General features: G+C 39.3%; 1 protein-coding gene across 1 annotated transcript in view; it reads left to right on the top strand.

Annotated features, from left to right (window-relative positions):
- tmtc2b (transmembrane O-mannosyltransferase targeting cadherins 2b) overlaps positions 1-11201 on the top strand; it is a 136980-nt gene extending 125779 nt beyond the window's left edge. Inside the window, exons 10-12 of the mRNA XM_036584743.1 lie at positions 1901-2015; positions 7293-7356; positions 10403-11201. Of these exons, the coding sequence (XP_036440636.1) occupies positions 1901-2015; positions 7293-7356; positions 10403-10582 (359 nt within the window). The 3' untranslated portion in view covers positions 10583-11201. The remainder of the gene's footprint in view (positions 1-1900; positions 2016-7292; positions 7357-10402) is intronic.
- Positions 11202-17656: the final 6455 nt, after the last annotated feature.

Below are 17656 nucleotides of genomic sequence, written 5' to 3' on the forward strand. Positions count from 1 at the left end.
TCATCAGTAGGCTCCTAGTGTACTTTTCTTGCCAACACCTGTGCATCGTTTTCCACAGATTCCTTTCAAATCCCACATTTTCCATAGCTGGTTGGCCTCCAGACGGAGCATTTTCTGGGTATAGACCAGACTATTATCACAGCACTGTTGGCTAACCCCGCTGACATGCTTTCCCACTCTCTAGCTGCCAAAGCATCTGCACAGTGCAGCTTCGTACGTGTCCGATCAGGGATCACTTGGAGCGAACAAAAGACCAATAAATGAACATCACGCATTTCCTTGCATTGTTCTCTGAAAATGCGTATACCACGCTAGAGAACATGACTCATGTTTCTCCCTCTGCTGGTGCACTTTATGCTGAGAGAACTTGCTGGTATTTTATGTGAATGTCATGCTGAGTGAGACATTCCATTTGGAAGTTAATTCAACTTGACCAATTTGACCAATGTTTGCCAACATTCAAAAAAACTGAATAGAATCTGAGAGATTGGCGTCTGTCTCAAGCCATGTTTGTCCTTGAGGTATCCTAGAAACAGTGAAGATAGACTTGTTGCATTCGCACTCCTAGAGGTTCATGTTTCATTCCTAACTATTTGGGGAAAATATGCCTGGTTTGGCGAGACAGTGTGGGAGTGTGGTGCTTACCAAAAGCAACAGAGTATTTATTCCAGTGCAAACCTGGCTCTCAGCATGTGGGGCGCTTCCCAGATCAGCTGCCCCCCCAGCAGTGTTGCTGCGGTCTCTCCAGAGCCAAGTCACTTAACTCCCCACAGCTCTACGGTACTAACCAGCACACATCAGACGATCAGTCCTATCAGGAAATCTTAATCAGACAAATCAACTGTCAGATGGCCAGTGCAGTACAATGTCTTATATTACATGTAACCACCAGGGAGCGGCCAGACCAGTCTAGACTGCCCGTCCCTCTGAGCCAAAAGGAAATGTTTTACAGGAATGAAGTAGAATGTAACTCTCCCTCTATACAGTAGGCCTATATGACGAAGCTTTGTTTTACACTCAGTAGAGAGATTCTGCTCTCAGTCGACTGAATACACATTCTCAGTGTGCTGTTTGAATACACATTAAAGATCACACTATTTTTAGAATTACGCATAAATTTATCACATCACTGTCAACATTTTCCATCTCTCTCCTCTCTCTTTACTGATCTCTTCCTCTCTATTTCTCCGTCTTTCAATTTTCACTTTCACCTGCTCCCTTTTTTTCTCGTGGCTCTCTCGCTTTCTTTCTCCCATTCTTCCTCAATATCTCTTCTATTTCTCTCACTTTTCGTTTTCTCACACTCTCTTCCTCTTTTGCTTCCTCTTTTTCTTTCTTTTCCTCCTCTCTCATTTTCTTGCTTACTCTTTCTCTCCTTACCCTCACTTTTTTCCTCTTACTGTCTCTTCCTCTTTTGTTTCCTCTCTCTCTCTCTGGTTTTCTCCTTCTCTCACGGTCTCATTTTCTTCTTCTCTTTTTCTCTCTCTCCCTCTCCCTCTCCCTCTCTGTCTCGCTCTGGCTCATCTTTCTTTCTCTCAATCTCTCTCTCTCCCTCTTTCTCTTTTTCTCGAGCTCTCGTTTTCATGCTTTATTTCTCTCACTTTTCACTTTTTCTCACACTGTCTCTCGCTCTTTTTTGCTTTTTCTTTTTCTCGGTCTTTTTGCTTTCTCTTGCTTGCTCGCTCTTTTTCTTTTTTACACTCGCATCTCTTTTTCTCTTGCTGTCTCTTGCTCCTTCGTTCCTCTTCTCTCTCTTTCCCTCACTTTGTCATTTTTCCTCCTACTGTCTCCCCCTCTTTCTCTTCTCTCTCTTCTGTTTTTCTCTCACCATCTCCCCCACTCTGTCTCATGTGCTCTCTCTAATGCTCTCCCTGTCTCTCTCATGCTCTGTCTGTCACAGGTCAGTTTTTGCTGGAGGAGTCCAGGCTGTTGGAGGCCGCCGAGATGGCGGAGAAGGCCGCTCAGTTGGACAGTGAGGAGTTTGATGTGGTCTTCAGTGCAGCTCATATGCTCCGGTAAGACCCTCAGCTCAGACTGGCTCTCACAGTACTGGGGGAATGTGTGGAAATCATAAACATAAGCAAGGGAACCCCAGCATTCTTAAGCGCTATCATTTACAGTGCATAGTCACTCGGTTTAGGTGCTTCTGCTTGATGATTCACTGGATATGACATGCACCACTGCACTGTCACCTGCATAATATTTATGCGATTTTACTTACTTATTTGTACTACACGTTATATTTTTATGATTGTTTTAGTATATTATATATCTTTACCTTTTCTGTTTATGCATCCGTATAATAACGTACAGCAATACTTTTGCTCTTGTTTTGCTCTTTACTGTACTTTGTGCTGCTGTAATAGATGACTTTCCCTCCGGGACTAATATAGTGATCTATTCATCTGTCTATCCAAAGCAGCTGAATAACATATTGGGCATCAGAGAACCAGTTCACAAGGCAAAACTCAGCATCCTGTGTTGTCCCCTACCTGGAAGATCACACACACGCCATCTCAAAGACCCTCATTAGTGCTCTAACAGCACCAGTACCCCTGCTGCTCTGCTGTAATAATAATCTCTTCACTGCTGCACAAGCACAAAAACGGTTTCCTGAACAGAAAGCTGTCATACGGTAGAGTCCTACTGATGTGAACAGTTTGTCAGCAATGTTGATGAATTTTAAGAAGCTAAAAATTCTCATGAACGATAGTATAGATATAATTTAATCCCTTAAAATCTACATGGACTACAATGCAAGATGACTGACTTTTTCTTAAGTTGTAGAAGTGCGTACATGTTTGTAATTACCGGTATGACCTACGTGGGAGCCCTTGAATGGTTAAGGGGTTAATATAAAGTTTTTTGGGTTTTTTTTGTTTTTTTTTCTCTCAAATATTTTTATTTTTACCATGATTTTGTGCTGGAGGTGAACAAGGGGTAAGTGTGAGCTTAATGGTCTCTCTAAAGACTGGTTTAAGGTCAAATGGTGAAAAAAGCAGAAAAATGTTTCATGGTTTTGATATGATGACAACAATATGTCTCCAAAAATACTGACTTCAGAGTACACTCAACCCTTTAGTCACTCCATTTTCTTCTCCAAATACATTCTGACTTAACTTTTTCATCCATCATAAAGTGCTGTGGTAGGTTGTCAGTTAATGGTGTACTGTACACGGCTTTGGACCCTGGGCTGTTAATTGCAGTCTCAGGCTCTGCCTCCCGCCGACATGCTGGCATGTGGTCGTGCTCATTTGGAGCTCATGTTCTTTAGATGTTTGTCTTGGAAGGCCGCATGGAAGGATCTCAGCTGGGGGGTGAGTCTGGGAGAGGAGAGGGGTGGGGAGCTAGGGAAGAGGCTTCAAATGTGCAGCTTTTTCTTATTGCTCTCTGGGGCCCTCCTTTTCTGACAAGTTTGCTTCCTCACTATCCGTTTCCTTAGCCCTCTTCAAACAACGGCTAGATTTTGAGACCTCTGCCAGGCGGCGTTAGTGGCACGCTAAGGGAAAGACGCTGGACTGTCGAATCGCACAGGATTGTGTTTTTTTTCCTTATGCTGTGCTGGGTGTGCTTTCTTTTTATTTTGAATTATGCTAATGAGTCCAAAATCCATATGGTGCCCCAGTGTGCTCGGTCAGTGATTTACAGATTTTTGCAGTACATCATGTGATGCATATTAGGCCTCCATAGTGCCATCTTATTGCTAGAAATTAGCATACCTTGCATTATGTTAAAACACCTTGGCAAACCCATGATGTAACATAGATAATGCATTAGACTGCATATTTTTCAGCAGACTTGTTGGTTTGCTACATTACAAATACCGTGATTGATCCAGTCAACCATAGAAAGTAATACAGAACCATCTGATGTTGGTCAGGATGTTCAAAGCACAAAAATGAATGATTTCTGAGTCTCATTTGCATATTGCAGTATTTTGTGATATCAGTATTGCAATAAAAACAATTAAGAATTATATATTGCGCAGTTCTACACTGGATTGTGGCAGAATAAAGGCTGTGACCATGACGTTGTACCTGTGTAGTATAGATGGTCACTGTTGGAACACAACCTCATATCTCCTAAAAGATGGCTTTACAGGAAAAGGAAAAACCATCTTTAACTTCCAGTGGAACAATATCTTATTCCAAGTCAATTTCTATTGGCCCATTCATATTGAAATTTTGACACAGTGTAAAGGCCAACTGGGATTTTTAAATCGTGATAAAATGAAAAAAAATGGAAATATACGTTTTTGCTCCAACAGCAACAATGTGTTATGTTATAGTACAGGGATTCCCAACCTTTCACAACTCATTGCTCATACAAGTGACCACAAAAGCTGCAGCCCACATGATTTAACCAGCCCGATCGTTTCAAATGCAAAATATAAGACCGTAATAATACAGCCTAGAGAATTTCACTGGACTGTATAATCACGCAACATAATACACACCCTAAAAAATGTATCCATAAAAACCCTAAAAAAAAGAGTTTGTAGCTCTTTATCCATGAAGTGAAGCTCAACCTACATATTTACATATTAAAAAAAATTACACATTAAAAACATTGGTTTGGTTAAATGTCTATATTGTAATGATGTCTTGCGGTTTAAAAAAAATAAATAAATAAAAAAAAAACAATGCCCCCTAGCAGACCACCTGTTGAAAACCACTGTTATAGTATATTGCATTATACTGTAGTACAGGACTTGGAGCCATTAACATTAGTGGCTACTCATTAAAATGGAATTTGCTCAGATTCCCACAAGTATGTGTCTTTGATAGCACTAGCTTTGCATGATGGGGAATTTCCTCCAGCACCAAAATTTGAGCCAGTGTTGTAAGTTGTAAGTGACTCACCATGTTAAATATTCAGAGAACAATGTTGCCAATGTTGATGGCACCATTCAGCTTGGTGGACATTGCACCAGCCAAGCTGCATTCTACACTTGTAGAATCTAAGAGAGAAGGAAAAAAAGCTGCTTTTTTAATGTTTTAAGTTCTCCCCAAAACAAGTGATTACTGGAAAAGGAATTTGTATAAAAAACAAAGAAATAGAGACTGAAATGTCATTTGGAAAAAAATTGATTTGGTCAGGAATAGAAGGCAATTTTGAATCAAAGTCTATGGAGAAACATGCTTTCCAGCACCAGGCAAGGTTTATACTGTTTGACCACTAGGGCCAGCCAGGCACACGCATCCAGCCAAACCCTGCCCCCTCTGGCTATGACTGAGAGTAAATATGACAATCCCAATTCACGGAGGTCCACTTATCTACACATGCTAATTCCAATTCATGGAGGTCTGCAAGTACACACACACTGTCTTCATTTTCCTGTCCTTCTGCCTCTAATCGCTCTCAGTGTAATGTTTATCCCAATTATGTGGTTTTGAGAATAAACCTGGTCCCCAGTCAGAAATATTTACTCACATGGTTCCCACTTTCAAGAGAGACCACTTTCCCACTGTTGGTAAAATGGGGTCTCTGGGTCCCCACAAACAATGGCGTGGCAAAGGACCAAAGCCACATTTTATTGTGTGCATGTAAATGTGAAAATTACATGGAATTAGACTCATCATGTAGGCTGAAGGAATTGTAAAAGCGCTTTGTGGATTACACACATGGTTATGGTTAAACACTAAGCCCACGTTAGCAATCACAGAAGATTTCAAGTTTGTTTAGCTCTTATAATTGACAGAAAATTTAGGCTATGACTTAACTTCTCTATTATATGAAAAGGTCAGACCAGTTCAGATTTGTAAGCACAGACACTCATTTCGGTCATTCCATTGCAGTGGACAGCACTGTAATAATGGAGACACAAGACTATAGGGTTGTTCACGTCTTTAAGATTATGCAGCTTTGTAATTTTTGAAAATTGACAGTTATTTTCAGGACATTTCATTGTTTTGTAAAGTTCCAATTTGAGGACACTGCAGATGATTCTTCACAAAGTAAACTGCTGAAACATAGTGACCTATATTTGCAGCTCTTCACTGGCCGGAGGGAGAATGAAGGACAATACAGGGTCCAAAGTTAGCACGCAAAGGTGACGTGTCATCCCGTAAATAAAGCGCTGCCAAGCACTTTTTTGCCCTAACTTTATGAAACTTTTGAAACATTGTCTACTGAGTTCTATCAGCTCCGAACATGAGTCAGTTCCGTATCAGGCATCTCTTAATTTAACTAATGTTTAATGCTTTCACAGGTGTTTAGAAACTGTAAGTGAACTTTTTGTGTTTGTCATGTTAAAGTCTGCTATTTTCTGCTTGTCTCTTTCTATTTTTGCCAAGAATTTCATGCTTTCCCCTCACAAAAAAGACATTTATTACATGTATTCCTTTGTGAAGCATTACTTCAGGAATGTCAGAGACCTTTTGATTTTGCAAAAGGCCAAGCAGCCAAAATGCAGTTACAGGCCTTCTACTTATTTCTTTTTTATTATAATACCTTGGTCAGCTGCAGCCACCAGTCCGTGTTAGTCATATCTCTGCCAGATATAAACTGTTTGCAGTGAGTTTGAGACAGTTATAACCTGCGGGGACATGCAGATGTTAGCTATAACACTAGTTCTGATTTATTTGAAAATTAATACATGCAAGAAAATGTCAGATAAAGCGAAGATGGTCACAAGCTAAGAGAAAGGTGATCTGAGAGGAGTAGGTTTTATATGTGGTGAACATATGGAAAAGACTGCAGCCTCAGCTGGGCTTTTTATTGTAGCATCTGTAGGCGCAGGTCTTCTGGGACGAGCGGAACTGTTTTTCTCTTAGCAAATCACAGTGTAGAGTGAGGTTTCAGTGCTAGTTCTAGAAGATCTCACCAGCTTAGCGGTAGATTATAAGGCACAACCTAAAAAATGGCTGAGGGTACATTTTGTCGTTGTCCAAAAAAACAATGCATCTCCATTTCGATTTTCGTTTTTCTACATCATCTGTGCACAGCACCTGCCCTTTTACACTGTGTGACCATTTTTTGATGAACAGGCCAATAGAAATGTTCCAAAATTACTTGGAATAAAATCTATTTATTTTATCTCACATTAAACATGAAGAAAGTTTTGTCTTCACCTATAAAGTTACCATTTTGGAGTTACTTGTTTTTGTCCCCTGCCTTTCTCTTCAACTGAAGTTCTTGTAACAATTGTGAATACAGTGCTACTGATAGTGTGATGCGAAGCCCTGGTACACAAACAGAAGCCAAGACCCTCTGTTTAATGATGACAACTGGGTAATACATTTGTTTCATGTTTACTGAACTACCGATTGGTGTTTTTCTTGCTCTTTCAGACAAGCCAGCCTGAACGATGCTGCAGAGAAGTACTATGAGCAAGCAGCTAGCCTGAGACCTAATGTGAGTACCAAAACATAGCTCCCTACTGTTCTACATATGAGACATTGCACATTCACACATATGGTGGTTGACTTTAAAGTGATTTGTGAGACTCAACTGCTCCCCATTAGCTTAATCAATGACCAGCTGTGGTCACAATGATGGCAGTCTTGCTGAATTCAGAGTCTGTTTGTTCGACATCATTCACAAACGTTAAAGCAATGGAAAGAGCAGTGCGGTGTACAGAATGTACGGCCGTTTGATTTGTTTGAAATATACAGACTCGCTCAAGGTTCTTTATTGTTTGCATTCGCTGAGTTGATGTGTCTTTTCCAAGAGTTCTTATGTGTGTTGATACTCTGAAGTGTCTGTTTTGTCATCTCAGGAAACTTCAATGTCAATCCTTAGGATTTATGTTGTATGATGTGATTTGGAGACGAAAGTGGGGAAAAAAGAAACATCCAAAGATTGTAAACAAATCTCCTCACAGCTTATGTGCATTTGTTTTATATGAATCCTGCACAAGCAGCGGATACATGGCTTTTTGTTAGAGATGGAATACCATTTAAGCGGTTGAATCTCATAGCCTTGGGTTACCTGCTCGTCTCCACTCTCCAGCTGAGTTTGTCTCTTCGGCAGCTGTTTCTGCAGAGGTCATCTGATCCTCACCACATCTGGAGCTGCTGTTGCCGCTGCATGCCTAGAGGGAGGGAGGAACGGAGAATGGCGGGGAGAGCAGTAGGGGTGGAGAGGGGGATGGAGGAGGAGAAAGTAGGGCTGTTTGAAGCTGTGGCAGAGGTTCTTTCTTTCAAATGTTGCTGTGCAGTCGTACACTCCATCTCTCTGTTTCTGACAGTATCTTGTCTGTAGATGAATGGGCCAGAATTGTGCTAATGATATTTTATGGTGCTGTGCTGTTGAAGTCACTGCCTCCTCCGCACAAATCTAAGCGCTTCTCTAACATCTTCTCCAGCTTACTTTCAGTTTACATCTCTGTTGGCTGGATTGTACCATTTTTATAGACCATAGTTTATTCTTGTGTTTGGACTGAAGAAGCAACTAGCCTTGCACCATGATTTCCCAACCCACAGATGTGCGTGATGGCATTGCAAATGTGTGTGAGACTATGATGAAAATGTCCTTGTCAAATATAATTTAAAATATATTTAATTTACAAGTAAAACATCAAAATGTAACACTATATTGTGACCTCATAAATACAAAAAGTGAGATTATTCCTGTATAAAATTGACTTGCTGAATGGATAATGACATGGTAAACGCTGTGAACATGTGTCCATTTAATGTAGATTATCATAAATAGCTAGCTCGCTAAATCTTTCTTTGTGGCTAAAACTTTTTAATCGTCCTGTGTGTGACAGTTTATGTTTGAATCAGCTTTCTTATCAAAGCATAAAGTCAGCTTTCTTGAAAAGACCTGCAAACTTGACCATTTCATGAAAAAATGTTTCATTTCACATTAATCTTTGTCTCAGGGGATACTTAAAGCAAAAAAATTTAGCTTGAAGGTTCAGTTGACACAGAAATGATCTTGCACAGTTAACCTATCCGTATTTCACAGCAACTGTTGCAATGTTGGACAAGCTTTTTTCAGTATTTTGGCATTAAACCCATTACACTTTATATAAACTTCTGTGCAGAACTCAAATTACTTAAATTTAAAGTCTGGCTTCAGCTTCCAATCATACTTATTGTGTATGCGTGTGAAAGGTCACAGTGTATGGACAGATTGGATGTAGGTTTTCTTTGTAGCAACGAAGCAATCATGCCTCAGCACAGTGGCAAAATTAGCTACAACAACATACCCAACTTGGTAGCATTTGCATTTTAAACTGGAGGTTCATTATTATGTGACTCTAAACAAAGTACATCTCAGTGTCCTCTTAGGTTGAAGGGGGATTTGCCAGCTTTTTGTAAACCTTATCCAGCCTCACAATAGTTTGATACAAAAGAATGCATTTGTTGGTGGAGCATAAGTATGTCAGTTAAGCGTTGATAGCCAACTCCACTGTACTGTACTGGCTGTACTGTAACTGCAGAAGTGGTAATTGTGATTATATTAACAGATATAACTTCATCTCACGCTGCTTTTGGTGAGATATTTGCTCCCACACAGAGAGAGAAGCAGGAAGGCTATTTTCACCCAAGTTGTTGATTCTACTGCTCAGTCATACACATTCTCTGTGAATATGCTCTAATATGAGCTGCTTTGGCCTGTGAGTAGTTAATGCCACAGCTTCAGTTAGTTGGTCCCTAGATCTCATTTTGAGGTTTGACCTCTTAGTGTAGGGTCACATACCGGTGTAATTTATTACTTAATGCACCACCAAAATGACCACCTTCCTCAGTATTTCCATGTCAGAGGCCTGGCAGCTGGCCTAAAATTGTCCGTTAGACTAAGCTTTGAGGTCTAACTCTACTGAGTGTTGGAGAATATACAGCCGTTTTTTTCCCCTCAGAGTCACTAAGTGATGTATGAAGTGGTTCCAGAAAGGAGTTAAGAATTAAATCACAATCACACGTTTGCAATTAAATGTTTTTAACATATTGGAATCACCGTTAGTGGGGAGTTTTGCTCATGCCAGGCTTGCCTTTACTTTGGCTTCAGCCACCATTGCAAATGTGCTTGCTTATGTACGTATAGGGACCTGAGAGGCCCTCTACAGTACACAGAGATTGTGTCACCCACATTTGATTTATTTATCTATTGAAATCCCTTTCTGCTGGAAGAATCACTGCATTCAACATATTGTTCCCATTGAAATCTTCACGCAGTGGACATCATTCATCGGACCTTGACACAAGAAAAACAGATCATGCTTGTCCGCATAGATGGACTCTGGAATAACAGAGCGTCTCAGGCAGAATTTATGTACCAAAATGTTTATGACATTAGCCACCTCAGTGGGAAGCCTGTGGTTGTGTTTAACAATAAACGAGAGAATAATAGGATAACTTTGAAGTTAGTCCTCAGATGTCCTTTCTAAGGCCTAGAACCAATCCACTGTCGGTTTTAAGACAGTTCTATTTTTTTGTTTCTCCTTCAGTACCCTGCAGCCTTGATGAACCTTGGAGCCATCCTTCACCTGAATGGAAAGCTCCAGGAGGCTGAGGCCAATTACCTGCGAGCTCTGCAACTCAAACCTGATGACACCATCACCCAGTCCAACCTGCGCAAGCTGTGGAACATCATGGAGAAGCAGGGCCTGAGGACCATGGCCCCCTGACTCAAACACACTCTAACTCACTGATGAGCTTCTGGACATGGAGCTCACAGTAAGCAGTGCCCTCACCACTGAGGTAGTCCATAGCTGGACAGGTCGCCAAGAGCTAATGTCACCATAGTCACAATTTGAGACTTTTTACCTCATGTGTGGAGTCACATTTGGTACATTTAAGAACTTTTTTGAGAACTTTAGAACTTCAAGAACTTGCCCTGCGCAAAGGTCTCAACTTGAAGTGGACCATCGGTACATACTTGAAGTCTCTTGATACCTTAGATATTAATTAGTCAATTGATGCTTAATGGTCTTTGCAGGGCAATATTTGTCCTGAAATTAGAAGGAAATGAAAGTATCAAGGAATACCGCAAAGTTGTGTTCTAGAGCTGAATGGGAGCATCAGTGAATTGTTTCATGATTAGATTCATTGATCTTTAAGGAAGCCTTCTTGATTTCTTTACATATAGGAAATCATGTCCATTTGATTCCATTCACCTAATGAACAAAAGAAAAAATTGCCATCTCTAAAGATGTGCCATTTTTTTATGTCCGATCAAGTTTTAACAGAGCACATAAATTCATCAGATGTCATTTCACACAATGATTAATCACTTTTAAAGTGTTTTTTTTTGTTTTCAATTCATGACGTATAAGACTTAGCTCTGAAGTCAACAGATAAGGATTGGTTTCTAGACTATGCTAAATAAAGTTCTTATAATGAAGTTAAGCTGTTTTTATAGCATTTTAGTCAAGTCAATTTTATGCTCAACCTATGTAACTAAGGCACAATATTAGATCCAATGTAGCTTTCACTATTTGGATGGTATTCAGCTTGAAAACAGATGTGGTTGAAGTATTTTGCCAAAAAAAAAAGATGTAAATCTTGAAAGTCCAATAAGCTACAGGTAGCTTGAAGGAAATTTGGTGAATGACTTGTAAGATTTGTTTTTGCCTTACTTTCTCAAAATGCAAAACTTGTACTGTAGCACAAGGGGAAAAAAAAAAAAAAAAACACTCAGACGGTTTCTTTGCTTATTTAAGGAATATGGTCTGTGACTGACCCAGAGCTAAAGCATTCTCACATCTCTTTGTTTAGGAAGGTATTAGCAGTTGCACATACTGTGTAGAAGTGGTATAGAAGGGATGTTAACAAATCTGTTGATTTGTTTATGACCTGGATGTTGTGCTCATAGTTCGGATTTAGACCCAGTTGTTATTTATGGGCCTTGAAAGTTATTAAAGTGGTACTTTACTATTTCAGCTCAAAGGTTTATAGAACCCACACATGTACTGAAGCTTGCAGTCTGCTTTTCTGTGCCCTGTAATTAACATGAGGTATGACCTCAGTTTAGGGTGATCAAGGATTTCGGAATACGTGGAAACTTTTGATTTGCTTACTAAGACTTAGACATGATTTTAAAAGGTTATTTGGTATTTTGTTTATGTTATTGTTATTTAGTGATTTCTGAATGATTCAGTCTTTGGTGCTTTGTGGAGATAAACTCCAGTATTCCTGAATTCAAGGAAGTTTGTGGATTTTAGGGAATTAATAGGTCTAAATATTCCAGGAAGTTTCCTCAATTGAAAGAATAAAATAAAGAAAATAGACTATTACAGTACAACAGTTTCACTGCTTTTATGTTGTATTGGGTAAAGATGTTTAGAGAGATTAAGAGTTTGAAGAAGTCTTGAGTTTTAAACCCCTGGCGTCATCTAAAACCCATGCATAACAAAGCTGACATCGTCTGTTCTCTTTTGGGGAGAACTGTATGAAATGCCCAGTGACTGTTCTCCTCTGTCTGTTCTGCTGAACATTTGCAGCTTTTCCTGACGCCCTCCACCAAGTTCCATAGCACAACCGTAGCTGATCTAGACAACTTTGGAATCATGACTAGTAAATTATCACTTTAAATGCAAAGCTTTGACAGTCTCCTAACCAAAAATAAAACACGTTGCACTCATCTAACAATGCGCAGCCATAGGTTTTGTAAAGAATTGTTTAAATGTCATTTTGGGTTTTTTTCACAGCAGTTTTTTGTATTGCTTATACAGAATTTAAGTGTATAAATGAAACCTAATATATAAAACGGGATGTATCGTATAGTACAAAAGACTAGTTGTATTGCTCAAATGCAAATTTGCAAAACAAGTTGAGCCAGAAATCACAACATTTTAACTGTACTAAGGCATCGTTTGTTCAGTCTTCTCTTCCTATCTGTTCATCTTTTGTCTTTATTTGGTTTTTGATTCAGGTTTTCATATTTGTACATATTGTGCGAGAATATATTACATGTAATTAACTTTTATGTACTGTAGTCAAGCCTACCACTCACATTCGTTATATTATTTCAAGTCATGAAGAACATTTAGATGATTTTTTTTATTTTCTTTTTTTGATATATATTTTTTTTTTCTTGAGAAGTATTTCTCACATATGAAGGGCCTATTGTTGGATGTTTAGCTGATTTTAATTCCTTAATTTATTTCTGTTTGTGTTGTCTTGGAAAAAAAAAAAAATAAACCAGCTGGCACTGTGTTGTATGTCAACCATGCACTTCGGACTATTTCATCCATTCTTTGTATCAGAGCTTACAGTTGCTATGATGAGGAATACTGAAGAGAGAGAAACATACTTTTCACAGTGAATTCTTTGCTAAAGAGGTGTCAGAATAGGCTATTCTAACTGCTCTTATCATGCCTCCATAGATTCTACACCTAAGTTTTAGTAAAAATATTCTAGAGTAATGAAACAGGTCATATTGACATTGGTATATTGTTATAAATCAAGCATTGATTTGAAGAAATATCAGGATCTCTGAATGAAAAAAATTGACTTGTCCATGTTTTAAACTTAGCAGAGTAAGATATATATTACTGCACAACTACAGTTCCTTCACTAAGAGCTTTATGGATGTCCCTGTAGTTCTGCTGACCATGGCTCTTCTCCACAAAGCACAGTGCTCACTCTGTTGTGTCCAGGTGAGTTTGATAGGTTTAATTGCTGTGACTGTGTCCAGACCGTGCCGTGCGTAGCTGTACTCACCATGCGTGTCCGTGTGAAATATTCAGTGCATCCCCAACCCTCACCCCTCTGTTAGCATGTCTCCTTACCCGCGCAGAATGACAGACACAAAGCGAGCACCATTAGACATGAGTGTTGCGTGTTTTGTCTTTCCTCAGGGATTTCAAGCGGTGGGGTCATTGCAGAACAGTGCTCTGAGCTGAGCGCTGAGAGTTTACTAAATTAAGAAAGTTTTATTTTTTTGAAACGGTGTTGTATTTGTATAAATTATCGATTTGTAACCTTTCTTTCTTCCCTTTTTGTAATATTCAAATGAAGTATGTGCCAGATTGGACTTTTCCTGATGTCACGCTTTTCCATAATAAAGTACTGGTGTCTTGCTTTTCTTTCTCCAGACTGATCATTTCAGCTACAAAATTCTAGAAGGGTCCCTGTTGCCTTTTACTTTTTATTCAGTGCCTTGTTTTTATGTTATTGGCGAGGAAATCTATTGCATCAGTAATGTTTGAGACATTACTAGCTGGGGTCATGTGAATCGTACCAAAAAAAAAAACAGCTTTCAAACAGCTTTTACAGCTATAAATCATTAAAACAACTTTGGGAGTTTGCCTTAAGGTTTCTATGGAAACTGGAGTGTCTCCTGTGCAGTGCGTTTGAAATGGGTGTGCCAGAAATATTCAAGATATTATCAGAAACATGCAGCAAAATACAGTGCTGTGCAAAAGTCAGAGACCACCCTTCACAATCCACTTGCATAAGGAAGGGAAAAGCAAAGAAAAACAAGTGAAAAAGTTTCTAAAAGTGGAGTTATTCAGAGATATAGAGGAAGATATACCTGGTAGACCACCAGAACTGTCACCATCAGATAAAGAGTACTTTTGTCTTTGAGATCAAGCTCCACTCTTACTTTAAAACTGAAAAAATCCACAGGAGTTTCTGTCCATCCTTCCACTGTGAGAAGACACTCAACACCATGAGTCTGAAAGGATGTGTAGCTGTTAAGAAGCTGTTACTAAGAAAAGGAAAGAACATTTGCAAATCAACCAAAGAAGCTTTTGGAAACAAGTTCAACTTCACTGAATTTGTTTGGGAGCACTTGGATTGTGAGAAACAGAAAATACAACCAACTTCTAAGACTGAACTTCGGAGGTGTGGAAAAATATCCCTGCAGTATTCTTTGAAAAACTAAAGGAAACCTCCAGAAAAGAATGGATGCTGCAGTAAAGGCAAAGTGTGGAGACACTAAATACTGAAACAAACTATATTTACTTGTTGAGGCTTCTGTGCCATTTTCTCTTTCCTGATTTTTTCCTGACACTGCGAAATGAATAGATACTCATAAATAGCTGTTTTGATTAGAAATGAAATAAATGAAGGGTGCTCTCTGACTTTAGCACAGTATTGTATAAAATATATACTATCCAAGATTCCGTTTGTCAGCCCTGTGATAGTATCAGTGTTTTCAGAGTAGCAGTCTTTATTAGATGTCAAAGTCCTTCTTGCAAATTTGTTAAATTGTGTCATAAACTGTGCTCAAAGTGATATCTGCTGCTTTTGTCTTGCTGCAAAGTATGTCATGTAAATATTCCCAGATGTAAGGATAGCTTTCAACATCTACATCTGGGACATGTGCTGCACCCCTCCTCGACACACACGTACACACTCTACCCTGCTGAAAAGCAGAAGCCCTCCTCTCTGAGTGCTGGAGGCTGAGCCGTGTGATGTTCCTCACATGTTCTTCTCTGTTCTTTCTCATGACTGATCATGCTACGAGGTCATGTTGATTTAAAATGTGTGAGGCATTTGTCTGTTGATCTGCTGCATGTGTTTCATCTAGTTTTCAAAACACAGTCTAGGCGCTTTACAGATGACAGTCAAGCTCATCTGAAAACAAGTTTAAAACATAATTAAAAAGGTGTAATTCTCAGTCTGAGAGCTATACCAATACCCTACACTATACAAATAAGAGTCCTTGGGCAAGACTCCAAACACTGCCTTCACCTTCCTATGTTAAAAATGATCAAATTCTAAATCACTCTGGATAAGAGTGTCTGCCAAATGCTAGAAATGTAATGTAAATAAAAGATTTTTTATACACCATTTGAAAATGCCAGTTGACTATTAAAAGCTGAAATGAACATTTCATGATGCAATGGACCAATAAAAATGGTCCAAAATTACTTGGAATAAAATCTTACATTAACATACATTAAAGTTAAGAGTGTATTTTGTTCCTCCTATAAAGTTACCGTTGCAATCTACACCGTGGCATTTGCTGTGGTGTGTACATTGGGTGACTTAAGTTTCTCAACTGTCTTGTAACCTTCATCCTATATGAAATGAGGTTGGTGCAAGTAGGAAATTAAATGCCAATATTAATGGCCTGGAAACTGGAGAGCTGGTTTTGTAACTGCCGTTCATCTGTTCTGCAGTTGGGCCTTCTTGATGATCCAATTTAACTACACATTATCATGTTGTACATGACTTACAGTGGTAAAAGTTTCATTGACATGACATGCATGAGGTTGCTCATAGTAAACTTGGGCTTGTGTGCAGCTGCTCAGCCCTGGTAACTTATTTCATGGAACATCCAATGCACAGTTCTTGTGCTGAAGTTGCTTCCAGAGGTAGTTTGGAGCTCCGTAGTGAGTGATGCAACAGAAGATAGGCGATTCTGAGTTTGCATGGTTTTACTGAGCTCTTCCATACGGCCCATTCTACTGCCAGTGTTTCTCAATGGAGAATTCATGGCTATCTGCTTGATTTTATACACCTGTTAGCAATGAGTGTGGCTGAAATGCCTAAACTCAATCATTGGGAGAGATACTTTTGCTGACCACATACCTTTGGTCATATTGTGTATCTCTTGCAGATTATTTTACTGTTTAGGCAAAGCTGTTTCTAATATCTTCAATAGGTTAGAGCAATATGGATGGAGTCATACCAGCAACAGCTGCTCATCAGTGCTAAGGGCTCATCACAGAAAAAAACACCTTTGAATTTGTTTAATTCAAATGTATACATCAGTTCTATACGAGTTAAATATATCACACCAACACAGTTATTGTCTTTCATTTACTGTTTTCCGTTTAATTTAAATGGAACAGATGTATACATTGAAATCATCAGTTCAAGGCAGTAAAGCCCATGTATACCTGAGAGTTATCAGATCACGCTACCTTGTTTTCAGTCTTTCAGTATTTTTTGATATTAAAGCCTCCATCAGAGGCGATCTGATTTCCTGCACCTCTATCAATAAACGCACATTGTGATCTGGGCATTAGCCATTAAGTCATGGATTCTCTGTGTCCAGCACTGGAGGAAATCGAGCACATCTGTCTCGCATTTTCATGACCCACTTCATCATTCCAATATTGCCTTTTGCATTCAGGGGGACTCTATAGTGGAGGAGAGGAGCTTACCATTTCCTTATGAGCGTCTTTTTCTTATTATGTTGTTATATGGCAAATCTGCCTGCTGTTATCAAGCAAATATTGTTAGGAATGTGCTAAGGACCTATCGGGCCTTTGATCTGGCCAGCGAGGTCCAGCAGCTCGAGGCACCCATGCGGGCTCTTTTGAGGGAAGCTGGGTGCGTGACTGTTGGAAGTCTTCCCCTCTGGACCCAATAGCCGTTGTTATAGCATGACAGAAGTAGTATTAGGAGAGGGATTGGATGCAGAATGCTTAACCCAACAATGAAGCATCAGCCTCTTTCAGCCGCTACTTCCTATTATAGAGTTTTCTTTCTCCAGCGGTGTCTGTTCTGACTGACTGAACCTGCTAGAAGAGCCTCAATATGTGACTGATATGGAAAGTGTGATGTGACTGAATAACATGGATTATGGCTTCTAAAACATGCTCTTACTAATCATCACTGTGTCTTTTATGTTTGAAATTGCAGCTTTATGTGAGAAGAAAAAAATGTTATTTAAGGGCTCATATTCTACATTTTACATTTAATTTTTCTCCAAAAGTCCACTTTCCCCTCCGTTCATCTCTTATAATTACACAGGCTGTTTTTGTAACTTTGGCTTTAAGACTGACAGATGTAAACGA

Source organism: Colossoma macropomum, unplaced genomic scaffold (genome assembly GCF_904425465.1).
Source record: "Colossoma macropomum unplaced genomic scaffold, Colossoma_macropomum, whole genome shotgun sequence".
Classification (NCBI taxonomy): Eukaryota; Metazoa; Chordata; class Actinopteri; order Characiformes; family Serrasalmidae; genus Colossoma; species Colossoma macropomum.